The 17127-nt window shown below is 45.0% G+C and overlaps 1 protein-coding gene across 5 annotated transcripts in view; it reads left to right on the top strand.

Moving 5' to 3' along the window:
* Window positions 1–17127, top strand: part of PTPN22 (protein tyrosine phosphatase non-receptor type 22) — a 65780-nt gene that overhangs the window by 41671 nt on the left and 6982 nt on the right. For 4 of the 5 annotated variants that reach the window (XM_033918665.1, XM_033918663.1, XM_033918666.1 and 1 more), the window contains 6 exons: window positions 1328–2148; window positions 5481–5561; window positions 7269–7399; window positions 12059–12086; window positions 14719–14802; window positions 16934–17046. In XM_033918665.1, the coding sequence (XP_033774556.1) occupies window positions 1328–2148; window positions 5481–5561; window positions 7269–7399; window positions 12059–12086; window positions 14719–14802; window positions 16934–17046 (1258 nt within the window). Of the gene's footprint in view, window positions 1–1327; window positions 2149–5480; window positions 5562–7268; window positions 7400–12058; window positions 12087–14718; window positions 14803–16933; window positions 17047–17127 lie in introns of those variants that run through there. The other variant, XM_033918668.1, reaches the window with a different exon arrangement.

Below are 17127 nucleotides of genomic sequence, written 5' to 3'. Positions count from 1 at the left end.
CCCCTAAATTGTAACTTCCTGGAAATGTCCAGCTATCTTCTACTGTAATCCGCTTAGAACTGCAAGGTTCAGGCGGAATAGAAGCATAGGTTGTTTTATCACCTTCGCTACTAATTAGCACTGGTCCAGTAGGACTCATAGATACGGAATAACATGATCGATAAGGGAAAGGGAGTGGGACTTGTTTTACTGCTTTTCGGTGGTTACAATTAAAGCAGTTTACTTATTTTGTACCTGGGGCGAGGGATGGGACGGCTTCCCTATGAGGAAAGGCTAAAGCGGCTGGGGCTCTTCAGCTTGGAGAAGAGATGGCTCAGGGGAGATATGATAGAGGTCTATAAAATCCTGAGCGGAGTGGAAAGGACAGATGTGAAGTGCTTGTTTACTCTTTCCAAAATTTCTAGGAGGCGGTGGCGGCTAGCACGGGGCAGTTTAGCGCGCTTTAAGGCCCTAACCCGCCTTCGTAAAAGGAGCCCTGTATTTTTTTTCTGTATAGACAGTTACGGGGAAATGTTTTTTTTCAAGTCAAATATCACTCAAATGTGTGGTAAGTGCGGAAGGCGTAATAAAAGTCCAAAACACACTTCCAGTTTCTTAAATATTACACAAAATCTGTTAAGGAGACTGCATTATCCACGTTGTTTCAAGTTTCAAGTGTATTAAAAATTTTGATAAAACGCTAATCATAAATCCTAAGCGTTTTACAAAAAAAAGTTAAAAGGGGTCCAGTTAACAAACTATTCATGACATAATATTACTTCCATGAAACGAGAGGATAGTGGGGAGAAATACAATTTGAAAGAAAGAGAGGACAATTAAGGCTAAAAACATAGGGGAAGGGAAAAAAAATAAATTTTTGTATAGAAAATGAATTTTTATATTGAAAATGAGCTAGAAAAGCCCCATAGACCAATTAACAGTCATATGCGTCTTTAAATAAAAAGCTTACGAGGCCACCCGTGAATTTATCCAAATTCTGTTCAGACCTTATGTATGTATAAAAGAAATAAATACAGGTCACATTAGTGTGCTCTGATCTTTAGGAATATGCAGATAATAATAATAATAATAACTTCTATACCGCCACAGTTGAATGACTTCTAGGCGGTTCACATCGAAGAAGGCTGGACAATCAGCGAATTACAGAATGCAGGAAGTGAGGGTACAACTTATTACATAAAAAATGGATAAAAGGAAAATATGAATCTTAAGTATGTAGTATAGATCTCTTGTATGCAACCCAAGGGATAAAGCTGGACATTTTGAAAATGAATATAAAACTGTTCCCATCTATTTCTTCATCACTTTGGATATTTTTTTTCTACAGTGTCTTAGAAGAGAAAAAGAAAACCTATCAAGATGAACATATGGAACAAAGAAGGATTTCATCACCCATGCTTTCCTCTTTGACACTTAGTAACCTGTTGGAGAGGGATCTCTGTTCACTTGACAAATCCCCACCCTGCAAGACTGCAGAGCTCAAGAACTACATTAGCGAAGTGTCTAGTGTAGATATGACCTGGGAGAATGTGTCGTCATTTGATGGCCGACCACTCCAGAAACATCACAGTGTGGACTTTGATAATCTGTGTTTTAGCAACCTGCATCCTAGCCTGCTAAATCCAGGTGCCGATGGAAGAAGCTACAGGCGAAAGTCACCGTTGACACGAGCCAAGTCGTCTCCATTTGAGTCAACACAGTGCAGAGAAACAAACAATCTTGGTCAATGGAATACAGCATTGCCTTTGGGTTTCCAGTTCAGCAACTTTCATGATTCAGGGGAATTGAACATTAAGGAGAAGATGAGCTCTTCCTCTAAGGAATGGAACAATCTAGGTCAAAAAGTTGATACCATTCTACATTATGTGAATTGTAGACCAACCTCCAACCTTTATATTCGGTTAACAGAAGATCCTTATTTTTCTCCAACATCCTCATCAGACCTTGGGTCCCCCAGGTTCCCTGATGTCTGTACGTTGGCCACACTGTCCAAAAGTACAAATGAACTTGGCCCTGGGGAAATGGTTGGAATGGGCGCCTCTGTCTCTTCACCAGTAGCGTCTCCTAAATCACGCTCACTGGCCTTGGACCTGCCAGATCTCTCCACACATGCTGCTCAGTCTGGGAATACAAAGGAATCGGTAAAGAGTAAGTGAAAGATGTTTCTGTTGTACCGGTACCAAAAGCGGTGGTCCAGTCTTTTGCACAAGATTGTGACTCCCTGTGCTTGTCGGGCCAAGAGAAGAATTCATTTTTTTTCCATGTATTTCTTTTAGTGTGTTGAAGGCAACTCTATAAAGAAGTGCTTAGACTTAGACACTGGGAAAGTGTCTATTTAAAACCTATTCTATAAAGTAAAGTGGGTGCCTACTTTTCTTTCTAAAATACTACGGTAAGTGGCTAAAAACACACCATCAACAGAGCTAGTGTAAAGGCTTGCAACTAGATTGCAAAGACCAAGTGTAGATTATAAAGTCTTATAATCTACATACCTAAGTATGCATCCCACCCATGCGACATCAGATTCTACCCATGTGAACTGCCACCCACAAAGTACAATTCATCACATCTAGAGGTATACTTATGGAATGTCACAAAAGAACATAAGAATTGCCATACTGGGACAGATTGAAGGGTCCATCAAGCCAATATCCTATTTCTAACGATGGCCAACCCAAGTCCCAAGTACCGAGCTAGATCCCACGTAGTAAAACAGATTGTATGCTGCTAAGAATACAGACCGTAGAGTCGGCCTAGCACTGTCCACATGTTCCATGTTACTGTAATTTCCGTCGAAACTCTCCCCAGCCCAGTCTAAATCAAGTTGCCATATATGGGACACGTACTGTGCAAGTCTGCCCAGTGCCGGCTTTAGTTCATCAATTTGTACCATTCAATTTTCTAATTAGAGCTCCTCTGTGTTCATCCCATGATGTTTTGAATTAAGTCACCATTTTCCTCTCCACCACCTCCCTCAGAAGGTCATTCCAGGCATCAACCACCCTATCCCTGAAAAAGAATTTCATAATATTAGAAAGTCGACAAGGTCATCCAAAGTTAGGCACTCATGACATGCACATATTTAAAGAATAGTAATGTGTAGACATGCGATTGATGCCAACAGTTGGCAGTGACACACATTCTATAAAATGTACACTAAGGGGGGACGTTAACTGATTTAGCACACGCTAAATGTTAAGACACCCGTAGGAATATAATGGGCATCATAGCATTTAGCATTCGCTAAACTGGTTAGCGTGAGTTAAATCAATAAGTACCCCTTGATGAATTCCCCCCTAAGTTCCTTAACACACACCTGCATGGGGGTGTCAACATGGGTGGCGTATGAGCCCATCATGGACTTTTCACCTAGCAATGTACGCAACTTATAGAATAATATAAGTTGCCCATGTGGCATGGCATTCTTAAATGCGTTCGCTCAAACCTACTATTGAGTTGATATAAATGACTGCGGCTATGTTTTGGTGCGCCAATGTCACATTACGCCTCTATTGTATAACAGCATAGGCGAGCCAAAGTGTTGTTGTAGAATTAGCGCTAAGCACGGCTTGTTGTGGTCCTTCATTTATAGCACCGGCTTATATGAGGACGAATCAAAAATTAAAAGGCAATTGTTCAATTAGGTGATAAGCGGAAGAGAGCTAGCAAAATGCAACATATGTACTCATACATTGCCTGTTAGATAGTTTGTCCATGCACAGTGAGAACATAAGAATAGCCTTACTGGGTCAGACCAAAGGTCCATCAAGCCCAGTAGCCCGTTCTCACGGTGGCCAATCCAGGTCCCTAGTAACTGGCCAAAACCCAAAGAGTAGAAACATTCCAGAATCTCAAAGATTAGCAAGATTCTGGAACCCCAAATAGGAGCAACATTCCATGTAGAATCCTCAAAGAGTAGCAAGATTCCTGAATCCCCAGAGTAGCAACATTCCAGAATCCCAAAGAGTTACAAAAGATTCTAGAACCCCAAAGAGTATCAAGATTCCATGCAGAATCTCAAAGATTAGCAAGATTCTGGAACCCCAAATAGGAGCAACATTCCATGTAGAATCCTCAAAGAGTAGCAAGATTCCGGAATCCCCAGAGTAGCAACATTCCAGAATCCCAAAGAGTTACAAAAGATTCTAGAACCCCAAAGACTATCAAGATTCCAGGGAGAATCTCAAAGAGTAACAAAAGATTCTAGAACCCCAAAGAGTATCAAGATTCCAGGCAGAATCCCAAAGAGTAACAAAAGATTCTAGAACCCCAAAGAGTATCAAGATTCCATGCAGAATCTCAAAGAGTAGCAAGATTCCGGAATCCCCAGAGTAGCAACATTCCATGCTACCGATCCAGGGCAAGCAGCGGCTTCCCCTATGTCTTTCTCAATAACAAACTATGGACTTTTCCTCCAGGAAATTGTCCAAACCTTTCTTAAAACAAGCTACGCTATCCACTCTTACCACAAACTCTGGCAATGTGCTTAACTATTTTCTGAGTGAAGAAATTTTTCTTCCTATTGGTTTTAAAAGCATTTCCCTGTAACTTCATCGAGAGTCCCCTTGTCTTTATAAGTGCAGTGATTCACCGTTAGTCATGTGGCAGCCACGAGGTCAGAAACATGGACGCTCCATTACAAGATTGCACCATCGCAGTACAATAGTGCGCTTTCTTTGGGCAGAGGGAGTAAAAGCTGTAGAAATTAACTGTTGGATATTGACTCAGTTTGAACATAGAACCATGAATCAAAAAAAGGTTTATGAGTACCAGCTTCTGCCCTTCACCAACTACCTCATAGATGTGCTGCCACTGGGTGGGCCTGGGCCCACCCATGGCTACTTCACTGGTTGAAACCAGGTGATGAGTTTTGGCTGCAGTTTCGGTTTTGACTGAAACTGTAAAAAGACATCCGGATTCACCCAGACATTTCCTGTTTTTAGGGGACATATCCGGGCATCCGGACAGCTTTTCAAAACCCGGCACTTTGTCGGGGCCGCGCCGGGAAGGCATCTGAGCATGCGCAGATGCAACTTGGTGATGTCACGCGCAGGTGCGCATGTTTGTGATATCATCGCATCACCCCTGCCCATGCTCAGATGCCCTCTCGAAGCAGCTCCGAGCATGAGAACAGGTTGGGGAGGCGGGTCTGGGGGGGCAAGGCTGGATTGGAATGGGACGTAACTTGGGCGGAATGGAGTGGGTCTGGCTAGAACTGGGCGGGCCTGGAGGTGGGGCCATGGGACCTATGCAGAGGTCTCCCTGGATCTTCAATGGCACCGTCTGATTATGCGCCACTGAAAATCCAAGTAACACCTGGCCAGTGGGCGATAACCAAGCCTCTCCTACCCAGTTATCGCCCACCAAATATCATCCCCTTATACACTGCGTCTGCCTCCCAACATCTTTTCAAGCCACATTTTCACTGAGTTCAGATATTAGGTTGAAGCAGTAACACCGTTTGATCAATTTCTTCATAGTTTCTCCAGACCCAGATGAAGAAAATCCTCCCCCCCTGCCAGAGCGGACACCGGAATCTTATATTGTGGCTAGAGAAGAAGGTAAGTATCCGCTATAATAAAACCCTTAGCGCGTATGCGGGCTTCAAACTCCGTGCGTCCGTGATCCGTGACTCCGTGCTGCGCATTCGCAGTGCCTGCCTCAGCTGATTTCCTGCCACGATCTCCGACGACGTCTGACTTTCTGCCTTTTGACTACGCTGCCGCTGCTAAGACACCTCTTCTTCTCACCCCCGGATCAGCAGCGGCAGCAGCCACGGTTTCATCAAGCAGCCGCGGGGCATTTGCTAGGCTGGCCAACTTCAATAATGCGAGGCAGGCCGGCCTAGCAAAAGCCCAGAGGCTGCCTGGGCTAGTGGATGCTGGACAGGGGGGAGGTAAAAGGAAGGGAGAAGGGCTATTGCTGGACAGGGGGAGCGGGGAAGGGGTGCTGCTGGACAGGGGGGGGGAGGTAAAAGGAAGGGAGACCCTTGAGCCCCAAGATCATCCTGGTGGCCGTCTGCTGAACCGATTCAATTCTGCGCACATCTTTACTGTAATGTGGCCTCCAGAATTGCACACAGTACTCCAGATGAGGTCTCACCATGGCCCTGTACAACGGCATTATGACTTCAGGCTTTTGGCTTCCTTAGCAACGCTGCCGACTGGGTGCTCATTTCCATTCACTGCTTTGGCAAAAAGTCACAGGGCAGAACTTGCCAGAATGTTTTAAGATGATCTGGTAAACACCAAAAAGTCCAACAGGACAGAGAACCCACGGGTATAAAACAGCACAAAAGGAAGTGGGAACGGACAATGAACGCTCCACCGAAGATCACTGATGTAAAACCAACTTCTGCTTGTGTCCTTTTATGAAATAAACAAGTTGGTTTTATATCAGTGATCTTCAGTGGAGTGTTCATTGTCCGTTCCCACTTCCTTTTGTACTCTTAAGATGACCTGGCCCAGCCACTCAGGGCACAAATATGGAAGAGTGCAAAAAATTACTCCCAGCTCACTGTCTCCTCTCACTGGCAGTGGTGAAGCACGGAGGGTGTGAATATAGTTTGGTACAGTTCCGAGAGTTAGGAGAAGAAGAGTCAGTGGCTGGAAAGGGGTGTTGTAGCAAGAAAGCAGAGTTCGAGGAAAGAGGTAAATTCTCGGGTTCTAGGCTGTGTGAATTATGGGAGTTAGTGAAGCTTCCCTAGGCATTCAGACTCTTTTGTTCCCAAGATCTGTTATATTAGAATAGCTGGGTGTAAAATGGTTTGGACATGGCATCATTGTTCTTACTAAGACTTGTAATGGCTTTTGCTAATGTTAGAAGGAAGGTCTTCCCCCCTCCCCCACCCCCACCCGCGATGAAGCAAGGAGAAAATCCTGCCCAAACTTTAACAGGAAGTATGGCCAGACGCAGCACGACTCCCCCACCCCCTCCCTTACGAAGCCACGTTAGACTTTTTTTTTAATTGCTGGCCATGGCAGTATTAGCTGCGACGCTCATAAGAATTCTATCAACCGGTGATTTAAAAAAAGCTATCATGGCTTTGTAAAGGGAGCCCTCAATTTCCGTGAAATTGAAGTATCATAATTCTTTACTGTTCCTGTAACTTACTCTTATCCTGTAATGTAATTCTACTGGAAATGCCCAGATATCTTCTATATTGTAATCCGCCTAGAACCGCAAGGCACAGGCGGAATAGAAATCCCTAATGTAATGTAATGTAATGTAAATAATCCACACTTTTGGATTTTTTTTTCCTCTGACAGAAACCCGACAGTCGAAGTCAAAAGCCCAACTTTTGCACAAGAACCTAAAATTCGGTACATCGTTGGAATGGAGCGGCACATCTCACAGCAAGACGTGGGCCGACTCAATAAAATCCATGGCAAGAAGTAAGGTAAAGAGAGACCCTGGTCTGAGCTCCGTTATCTCGCATGAATATTGGTAACTGTTTTAGTTTGTATTTTCACGCGTATCGGCATTCACTACAAATCCTGCTGCCAATTGCCACGCTGCTGACCCCAAAAAAAATTAAATCTGTGCGCGTTAGCTAGCATGAGTGCAGCTCGGAAAGAAATCACGTTTATTCAAGAGCGTCATAAAATGATATGGTGACACCATCACTAGGAAAGACCTCTGCAATCTAGACAGCTCGCACGCACTACTGAGTCTTTTGAATAATTCTATCATTTTTGGAATATGTGGTTTTCACAGCCTACAAAGAATCTAGCTTTCCCCAGGACCGATCAGGTGGGTTGCTGGCTTATGGGGATTTAGTTGACTGGGAATGTCTCCTGGTGGTCTAAAGACCATTGAATATTGGACAGAAAGATTTCAATCATTGCACTGATTTAGTAAGTTTTTAAAAAAAATATAAGAGTGGGAGCTGTTAGTATATTGGTGTAATGATTGAAATCTTTGTATTCAGTCTGTGGCTGAAACATATACGTAACACACAAAACAAGAAAAAACTGCAGACAATATGTACAAGATGAGGGGTGACATGATTGAGACGTTCAAATATGTCACGGGCCGTATTGAGGTGGAAGAAGATATCTTTTTCCCTAAAGGACCTACGGCACCTGTTGAAAGTCAGAGGTGGGAGATTTCATAGCGACACCATAAGAACCTAAGAAGTTGCCTCTGCTGGGTCAGACCAGAGGTCCATCGCGCCCCAGCAGTCCGCACCCGCGACGGCCCATCAGGTCCATGACCTGTCAAGTGGTCCCTGACTCACCCTTTGACTTATCACTACTTCTATCCGTACCCCTCAATCCCCGCATCCTTCGGGAATTTATCCAAACCTTCTTTGAACCCCTGCAGTGTGTTCTGCCCAATCACAACCTCCGGGAGCGCGTTCCATGTGTCCACCACTCTCTGGGTGAAGAAGAACTTCTTGGCATTGGTTCTAAACCTGTCCCCTTTCAGTTTCTCCGAGTGCCCCCTAGTACTTGTTGTTCCCCACAGCCTGAAGAATCTGTCCCTGTCTACCTTATCTATGCCTTTCAGGATCTTAAAAGTTTCTATCATGTCTCCTCTAAGTCTCCACTTTTTCAGGGAGAACAGCCCCAGCTTTTCTAGCCTGTCGGCATACAAAAAGTTTTCCATACCTCTTATCATTTTTGTCGCCCTTCTCTGGACCCCCTCAAGTATTGTCATGTCCTTCTTGAGGTACGGCGACCAATACTGGACACAGTACTCCAGATGCGGGCCGTACCATTGCACGATACAGTGGCATGATGACTTCCTTCGTCCTGGTCGCGATGCCCTTCTTGATGATACCCAGCATTCTGTTCGCTTTCTTTGAGGCTGTCGCACATTGCGCCGATACTTTCATTGTTATATCCACCAGCACACCCAGGTCTCTTTCAAGGTTACTTACCCCTAGCAATGATCCCCCCCCATTGTATAGCTGAACATCGGGTTCTTTTTCCCAACATGCATGACCTTGCACTTGTCCACATTAAAACGCATCTGCCACTTTTTTGCCCACTCTTCCAGTTTCGTTAGGACCCTTTGCAGGTCTTCACAGTCTTCCGTGGTTCTAACCCTGCTGCAGAGTTTGGTGTCATCTGCAAATTTGATAACCTCACATTTCGTCCCTGTCTCCAGATCGTTTATAAATATATTGACCCCTGCGGAACTCCGCTCGTGACCCATTGCCAGTCTGAATATTTGCCCTTCACTCCAACCCTCTGTTTTCTGCCCGCCAACCAGTGTTTAATCCATCGGTGAACAACCCCCTCCACCCTGTGGTTCCACAGCTTCTTAAGCAGCCGTTCGTGGGGTACCTTGTCGAAGGCTTTCTGGAAGTCGAGGTACATGATGTCTATGGGTTCCCCTTTGTCCATCTGGCTGTTTATTCCCTCAAAGAAGTGTATGCGGTCAATGATACCACTTTTTCCAAACCAAGGGACCCGACACGGTCTGTGTTTAGGTAAACACGCCTTCCTCAGGGGTCCATGGTTGATTACTGCATAGTCTTTTGTTCATTATCAATTTAAACTGCGGTTTGATTCAAAACCTTATCAACCATGGACCCCTGTGGAAGGCGTGTTTACCTAAACACAGACCATGTTGGGTCCCTTGGTTTGGAAAAAGTGGTATCATTGACCGCATTTAACATTTGATATAATAAACACAGCCTGCATCTTGTACATACTGTCTGCAGTTTTTTCTTGTTTTGTGTTTGTTGTTCCTGTACTGCAGTCTTCGTTGGATTTTCCTTTGGTTTTTGCCTTTTGAAACATATATGTGACAGATTCTTAGCACCGCTATATATAATTTATGGAGTATGATTGGGTTTTTTTATTGATACAATCTCCTTTAGTAGTTACTGTTATTTAAAGGGAGATTTGGGGTGAATTTTGTACCGTATATTAATTTTGAATTAAAAAAGATGTTTCCCAATTTTAGGAGGGGGTGGGGCAATTTTGTTTTTTGTACAGCAGAACCTCAATATTCGTGGGGGTTAGGGGCAGAGCCGGCCCGCAAATATTGAAAAATCATGGATAAATTTTAGAGCCGGCTCTGACCTACCCCTGCCTCCCTCCTGTGTCCTGGACCTTCCCCAGAACTTACCTGGTGGTCTAGCGGTGACGTGGGGCAGGATCGATCGTCCTACTCTCCTGCCCCGTGCAAAGCCATTATTGAGATTTACTTGGGAAAATTCACCGCTTATTTCTAGGATCTTGCTAGTTACTTGTGACCTTGATTGGCCACTGGTGGACACAGGGTACTGGGCTTGATGGCTCTTTAGTCTGTCCCAGTAGGGCAACTCTTTGGCATTATTGCTTAATATATAATTTCCAAATAGGGTTTTGAGGATAGCGGGCTCACAGCTATTATTTTTGCTGGCTGTAAGAGATGCTTATCTTGTGCTTATGAGGGAATGGGCCTTTTTTTAAGGGGGTGGGAGGGAAATAAAGCCCCACAATTGTGGAATGAGTTACCACTAAGTGTAAGAAGAACGTTTGTTGACTAGTTTTAAGAAGAAATTAAAGCTGTATTTACAGTATTTGATAAACCCACTGTTTCTACTTTTAACTTTTTATTATTTTATAGTTGTGGATGTTTTCATGATGATATGTATTTTTATTAATATTCTGAGACGTATCACGCCGTGACATTGTATGAAGAGTGGTTTATCAAGTTTATTAAAATATCAAACTATATGTTGGGACTGTAACTGGAATGGGCAGGAGCGACTCAGGATTGCTCCTGTCCCGAAGAGCCTCTAGGCCACCTGGGTGTGTGGTGGGCTAAGCAGGCAGAGAGGGTGGTTATGGGGAGAGAGGGTTTCGGTTCCAGCTGAAAATGCACAACCATTTTCAGGCAAAACTGAATGATGACCAAACTCGGATTTCGGCCTGGATGCCAAGACTGAAGCTGAAATTCAGTTGGCCTCTAGAATGGTGCACAGGTGGAATTTGGGCATTTAGATACATACACAGGTATACGATTATGATTACTGAGAGCTTCTATACCGCTACAAATGACTGGGGAGTAGAGAATGACACGGTGACAAAATTCATCACCGTTCCCGTCCCCGCGGATAACCGCGGGAAACCATCTTCATGTCATTCTTTAAGGAGAGAGGGAAGAATCAGAGTATGAATGGCCACAACCACTGACCCGCAAGCTTTGCTTTGACGAATGCTGGTGTAGAAGGACTGAGGTTGAAACAGACACTACAGAATGACAGTCTCTGGTATCCAGAGCAGATATTGTGATGTCATAATGCCTCATTCCACTAGTGCCTAAGAGCCAATCACATCTGTGATGTCACAATGGCTTCATTATCCTTGGCTCACATAAGAATCAGAGTATGAATGGCCACAACCACTGACCCGCAAACTTTGCTTTGAAGAATGCTGGTGTAGGACTGAGGTTGAGAGAGACACTACAGAATGACAGTCTCTGGTATCCAGAGCAGATATTGTGATGTCATAATGCCTCATTCCACCAGTGCCTAAAAGCCAATCACAACAGTGATGTCACAATGGCTTCATTATCCCTGGCTCCCATAAGAATCAGAGTATGAATGGCCACAACCACTGACCCGCAAGCCTTACATTGAAGAATGCTGGTGTAGAAGGACCGAGGTTAAAATAGACACTAGAAAATGACATGGGATTATTTCCCGCGGTTATCCGCGGGGACGGGAACGGTGATGAATTTTGTCACCGTGTCATTCTCTACTGGGGAGTCAATTCAGAGCGGTCTACATGAGCCTCTGCAAAGGTGTTAGGATACATTATGGACTGCATTTACAAAGGCGAGCTAGCGTTTTTAGCGCACGCACCGGATTAGCGCAAACTAGTTGAAAAACTGCCGCCTGCTCAAGAGGAGGCAGTAGCGGCTAGCGCGCGGGGCATTTCAGTGCACGCTATTCTGCGCGTTAAGGCCCTAACGCGCCTTTGTAAAAGGACGCCTTTGTGTTTTTTAACTTTTTGTGACATTTCCTGTTCTCCCTGTCAGTCCAGCAGACATATGCTCGGTTTCTACCCGGATACCTGCCACAGGTTTGTTAACGTGTTTTCCATTTTAATTGCAGAGTGTGAAAGTAAGAAGTTCAAAGCTGGGTAAGATTTGCGCTCTCTCTCTTTTTGCCTTTATGTTTATTCATTTAAACCAGGGGCGTCCAACCTGCAGCCCCGTGACGTATTTTGTGCGGCCCCGGTCGAGGGCGATGCAGTGTTTTCCTCCGCTGCCCCTGGGTGTTTACCATCTTGACGGCTCCCTCCTCTGTCTTGCTTCAGTGTTTGCGCGGCCCCAGAAACATTTTTTTCGGCCAATGCGGCCCAGGGAAGCCAAAAGGTTGGACACCCCTGATTTAAACCAATGTGAGCATTTTCATGACACATGTGTATCAAAGCGGCTTGTAGGACAGGCCCAGCCCCAAACACTTGGATGCAAAAATGTTTCTTTAGACCTTTCTACAAAAGGGATGTTATCTTTCCTACGTGCAAGAGCAACAACCAAAGAAGGGGGAGGTCCAACTCTATCTGCAGTGAGAAAACCGACCAGGAACAAACAAACAGAACTGCAGACGTGTACAACAACGTAGGCAAAATTTTATTGTGACAAACAAAAAAAATATAAAACCTTTTTACCAAACAGGGGACCCAACACGGTCCGTGTTTCGGACAACCTTCATGGTAGAAAAGGAAAAAAAACAAATGTCACAAAAAATTGCAATGGACAAAGTTCAGTAGAAAAAAATGGACTGCATTTATTGCCAAGCTTCACAAATAAACGTGAAAACTCACTTTAGTTTTTTTCTACTGAACTTTGTCCATTGCAATTTTTTGTGACATTTGTTTTTTTCCTTTTCTACCATGGACCCCTGATGAAGGTTGTCCGAAACACGGACCGTGTTGGGTCCCCTGTTTGGTAAAAAGGTTTTATATTTTTTTTGTTTGTCACAATAAAATTTTGCCTACGTTGTTGTACACGTCTGCAGTTCTGTTTGTTTGATCTTTCCTACGTGCAATTATTTTTTTTAAAAAAACATATATTATACTAAAACACTGTGGAAACAAAACCCTCAGTAAGCTTTTGTGAAACACATCATAGAGCTTAAAATCTATCGCTGGCATAAAAAAAAACCTTCCCCCAGTAATTTTCTTACATAATGTCACCTTTCATAATATATTATCTGTAAATGTCTTTTTTTTTTTTCAAAAGTCTAAAGACTTTTTATTTATCTTCCATTTAATTCAGTAGGGTTAATGGTGTCTCCTTAACTGTACATAAGAACATAAGAATTGTCGCTGCTGGGTCAGTCCATCGTGCCCAGCAGTCCGCTCGGTTCATAGACAAAACCGCGGAAGACAAAGGTGCGCGCTGACAACTGAGCGCAAGAGGGAAGCACGTGCCGAAGAAAATGACAGTTTTTAGGGGCTCCGATGGGGGGTTTTGTTGGGGAGCCCCCCCACTTTACTTAATACAGATCGCGGCAGCATTGTGGGTGGTTTGGGGGGTTGTAACCCCCCTCATTATACTGTAAACTTAACTTTTTCCCTGTTTTTAGGGAAAAAGTGAAGTTTTCAGTAAAATGTGGGGGTTACAACCCCCCAAACCCCCCACAACGCGGCGCGATCTGTATAAAGTAAAGTGGGGGGGTTCCCCCCACACACACCCCCATCGGAGCACCTAAAACAGTTATTTTCTTCAGCGCGCGCCTCCACGCTGCGCTCAGTTGTCGGTGCGCGCCTTTGTCTTCTGCGGTTTTGACCTGACACCGAAAATCTAGTATCCCTAACTTATGTGCCACTTACATGAGCATCCTTGCCACATTTAGGCAGCTGTAGGTACATCAGGTCTATGGCTGGTGTAACAGGTCAGTGGCATAGCTATGGATGGGCCTGGGTAGGCACAGGCCCACCTTATCTGGCCCATCAAAAAGTTCAGTGGTAGAAACCTTGCTCTCCTCTCACCCGTCCCTCCCTCCCAGCATCTTTGCTGGTGCAGGAACAGCAATTCACATTCATTGCCTGAGACGGCCTTACAAGCTTCCCTCCGCACATCCCTCCGTCACTGATGTCACTTCCTGTTTTCTCTCTAGCAGGACACGGTAGATGGAAGCCTGTGAGTCCAGCGCAGACAGTGGATGTGCATCACTGCTGCACTGGTGAAGATGCTGATGTGGATGGGGTTGGTTACCAGGCTACGGGTTGGAGGCAAATGTCAGATCTGGGGGGTGGAGGAGAGGGAAAAAGATGCAGGTCAAAAGGGGGAGGGGTTGTTTTTTGAAAGGCTCACTCGTCTTAACAGTGAATACTGAGTAGGCTGTCACCACAGAGTACCGAAAAGTCTAAAACAAAGCACCTACTTATAGAATTACCTATTACCCCCCCTAAGTGTTGCTGGAGAGTGGGACAGAGAAAAACTGGGTCCTTAATGTCTGTTGGGGGAGGGGGATATAGAACGAGGGAATGGGGTCCGAAACTCAAATCCACTTGGCTGCTCTGAGCTCTTGGACCAGTGTTTTAGAAGCCTGGCAATTGGGTGAATTCCAGTGATGTATTGCCTAAGAATATGAGGGACTTATGATTTCCCACACTGATATCAAACTATTTTAAAAAAGAAATCTTTCTTTCCATTAGCAATGTAGCCAGATTTCAGCTGGCATGTGAGGACAATTCCTTAACTGTGTGCGTGTAATTACCGTGTGTGATTTTTCTCTCTTTCCATTTCTATCCCCCGTTGTAGAACGTGCCCGAGACCGCTCTCCCTCCCCTCCACCACTTCCTGAAAGAACCCGGGAATCACTTATGATTGCCAGTGAGGACGACAGTAAGTGACAATTTCGGCGCAATGTCTATTAAGTAAAGTGGGGGGGTTCCCCCCCCCCCGTCGGAGCCCTAAAAACAGTAATTTTGAGCGGCGCACGCCTCCGCGCTGCGCTCAATTGTCTGGGCGCGCCTTTGTCCCGGCGCGCTTTTGACCTGACACCCACACCCCCCCCTCACACACACACACCACAAACACTGGAGCGGAACAGAAAAAATATTTTAAAAATCTTATTCCATTTATTTAGACTTTAGTCACCTCGTTTCCTTTTGATCCCTGGATGCCAAGTACACTTCCCCCTCTGTATTCGCGAATTTCGTATCTACGGATTCGCTTATTCGCATTTTTAAACCAAAAAAAATGCATTTTCATTTTTCAGGCTATTTTAAGCCCTGTAAGCCCCCCGTTAAGTCTTAGCGGGTTTTCGGGGCAGAAGCGATCTTCCCACGCTCCTGCCCCGTGCAGATCGCTCACAGGAAATGGCTCGAGAGACTACGGGAGCTCAAGGCAGCCATTTCCTGTGAGCGATCTGCACGGGGCAGGAGCGTGGGAAGATCGCTCCTGCCCCGAAAACCCGCTGGACCACCAGGTAAGGCTTAAGATAGGGGCTTTCAGGGCTTAAAATAGCCGGGGGAAGCGGGGGTTAGGGGCAGAACCGGCCCGAATATTATTCGCGGTTGTTTTAATATTCGCGGGCCGGCTCTGCCCCATACCCCCGCGAATACGGAGGGGGAAGTGTAGTGTGAATTCCTAATGTGGGGGCTCTTTTACTAAGCTGCACTGAGAAATAGGCTTAGCGCATCCTTATATTTGACTTTCTCGCACGCTAAGCTCATTTCTAGCAAGGCCGTAAACCTGGTCATTTTATATATATATTTTTATAGCCGTGCACAGCCTTAAAAAAAAAAAAAAATTAACATGGGAGCACTTTCCACCTCCTATTTAGGAAATGGTAAGAGGTCCCCTGTTAGGTCTGCGTTATTCAGTTAATGCATCCATGCCAATAGCGTGTGGTGAGGGATTTTAGGGGATTCGGTGAATCTTCAGCTCTACAGACATGCTTTTTAATTTTTTTGTTTTTCTTTATGCTTGATGCAGTTTGATTTCTTGAGTAGGCAGTCTGCTCAACCAGTGAAACTAGTAAACAAAACCAAAAAAAAAAAAGCAGGGCTCTTGGGGGTAGGGATTCTCTGAACTCTCTGAAGGCCCTGACCGTTCTCGACCAATCAAATTCAGAGCAGTGCCCCCCCTTTAGGGGGGGGTGGGGGCGAATCCCCTGAAGGCCCTGACCGCACACCACTGGGATGTTCTTAGAGAATGACCAGGGGACAGAATTGTTCCCGTCCCCGCGGGAAACCATTCTGTGTCATTCTCTAGTACGTTTCACAACCTCGGTCTTTCTACACCAGCATTCTTCACTGCAAGGCCTGAGGGTCAGTGGCTGGGCCCATTCAGACTCTGATCCTTCCCTTTCTCCTTAAAGAATGACACAGGGATGGCTTCCTGCAGTTAACCGTGAGGACGGGATCGGGGGACAAATTCTGTCCTTTATCATTTGCCACCTATTTCTTGTTTTGCTACTAAAAGATTTTATAGCTAATGATGTTCAACAGAAACTTATCTAGCCACCAGGGCTATGTGAATGGTTTGGCCACACAGGATGAAAGGGAGGTGGGGTATGGCTGCACAATTACTTCCCATCCACTGTTTCCTCTTCTTGACCATGGTGCATCAGGTGAGGTAGGGGCCACTGGGTGATATCATGTTTTCAATAGTGAGGGACGAGTTCTGCAAGACTTCAGAGAACCTTTCGGGGTTTTTTTGACTGGATAAGTAGCTTCTAAATTTTTTTTTTTAATTCTTTATTTACTTAGTTTGAAATAATGTACAAGTATTACAACTTGAGCAAGAAAAATGGAGTGAACAGTGGTGGGGGCACCGGGGGGGGGGGGGGGGCATTGCACAGGGCATGATTCTAGCTCAGTACGGTTGCGCTAGCCAGAAAGGCAAATACGTAGCCGTAAAGTTTGAGAAAGATTGCCACTGCTTGTTTTTCACCATTCATGGGTTTGCAGGGGTGTAAAGAGGCAGATGTTTGTTATTACTGGTATACAGATGTTTCTGTTACTCTCAGTTATGCAGACGCAGTCAGAAGAAAGTGCGGTGACAGCTGCAAACTTCTCAGGGGAAGTCACTGCTGAGGACACCACCCCATTGGATCCAGTGAAACGCTGGAACAGGAGTAAGGTAAAGCTTTGGAACAACCTTTTGTAGCACTCTACAAGGAACTGACTGCAGTGCTCCGCTGGCGTTTGCTGTAAAAACAGT

Source organism: Geotrypetes seraphini, chromosome 13, assembly GCF_902459505.1.
Source record: "Geotrypetes seraphini chromosome 13, aGeoSer1.1, whole genome shotgun sequence".
NCBI classification, from domain to species: domain Eukaryota; kingdom Metazoa; phylum Chordata; class Amphibia; order Gymnophiona; family Dermophiidae; genus Geotrypetes; species Geotrypetes seraphini.
Note: the sequence above shows the minus strand (reverse complement) of the source record. Positions and strands in the feature narration are given on the sequence as shown.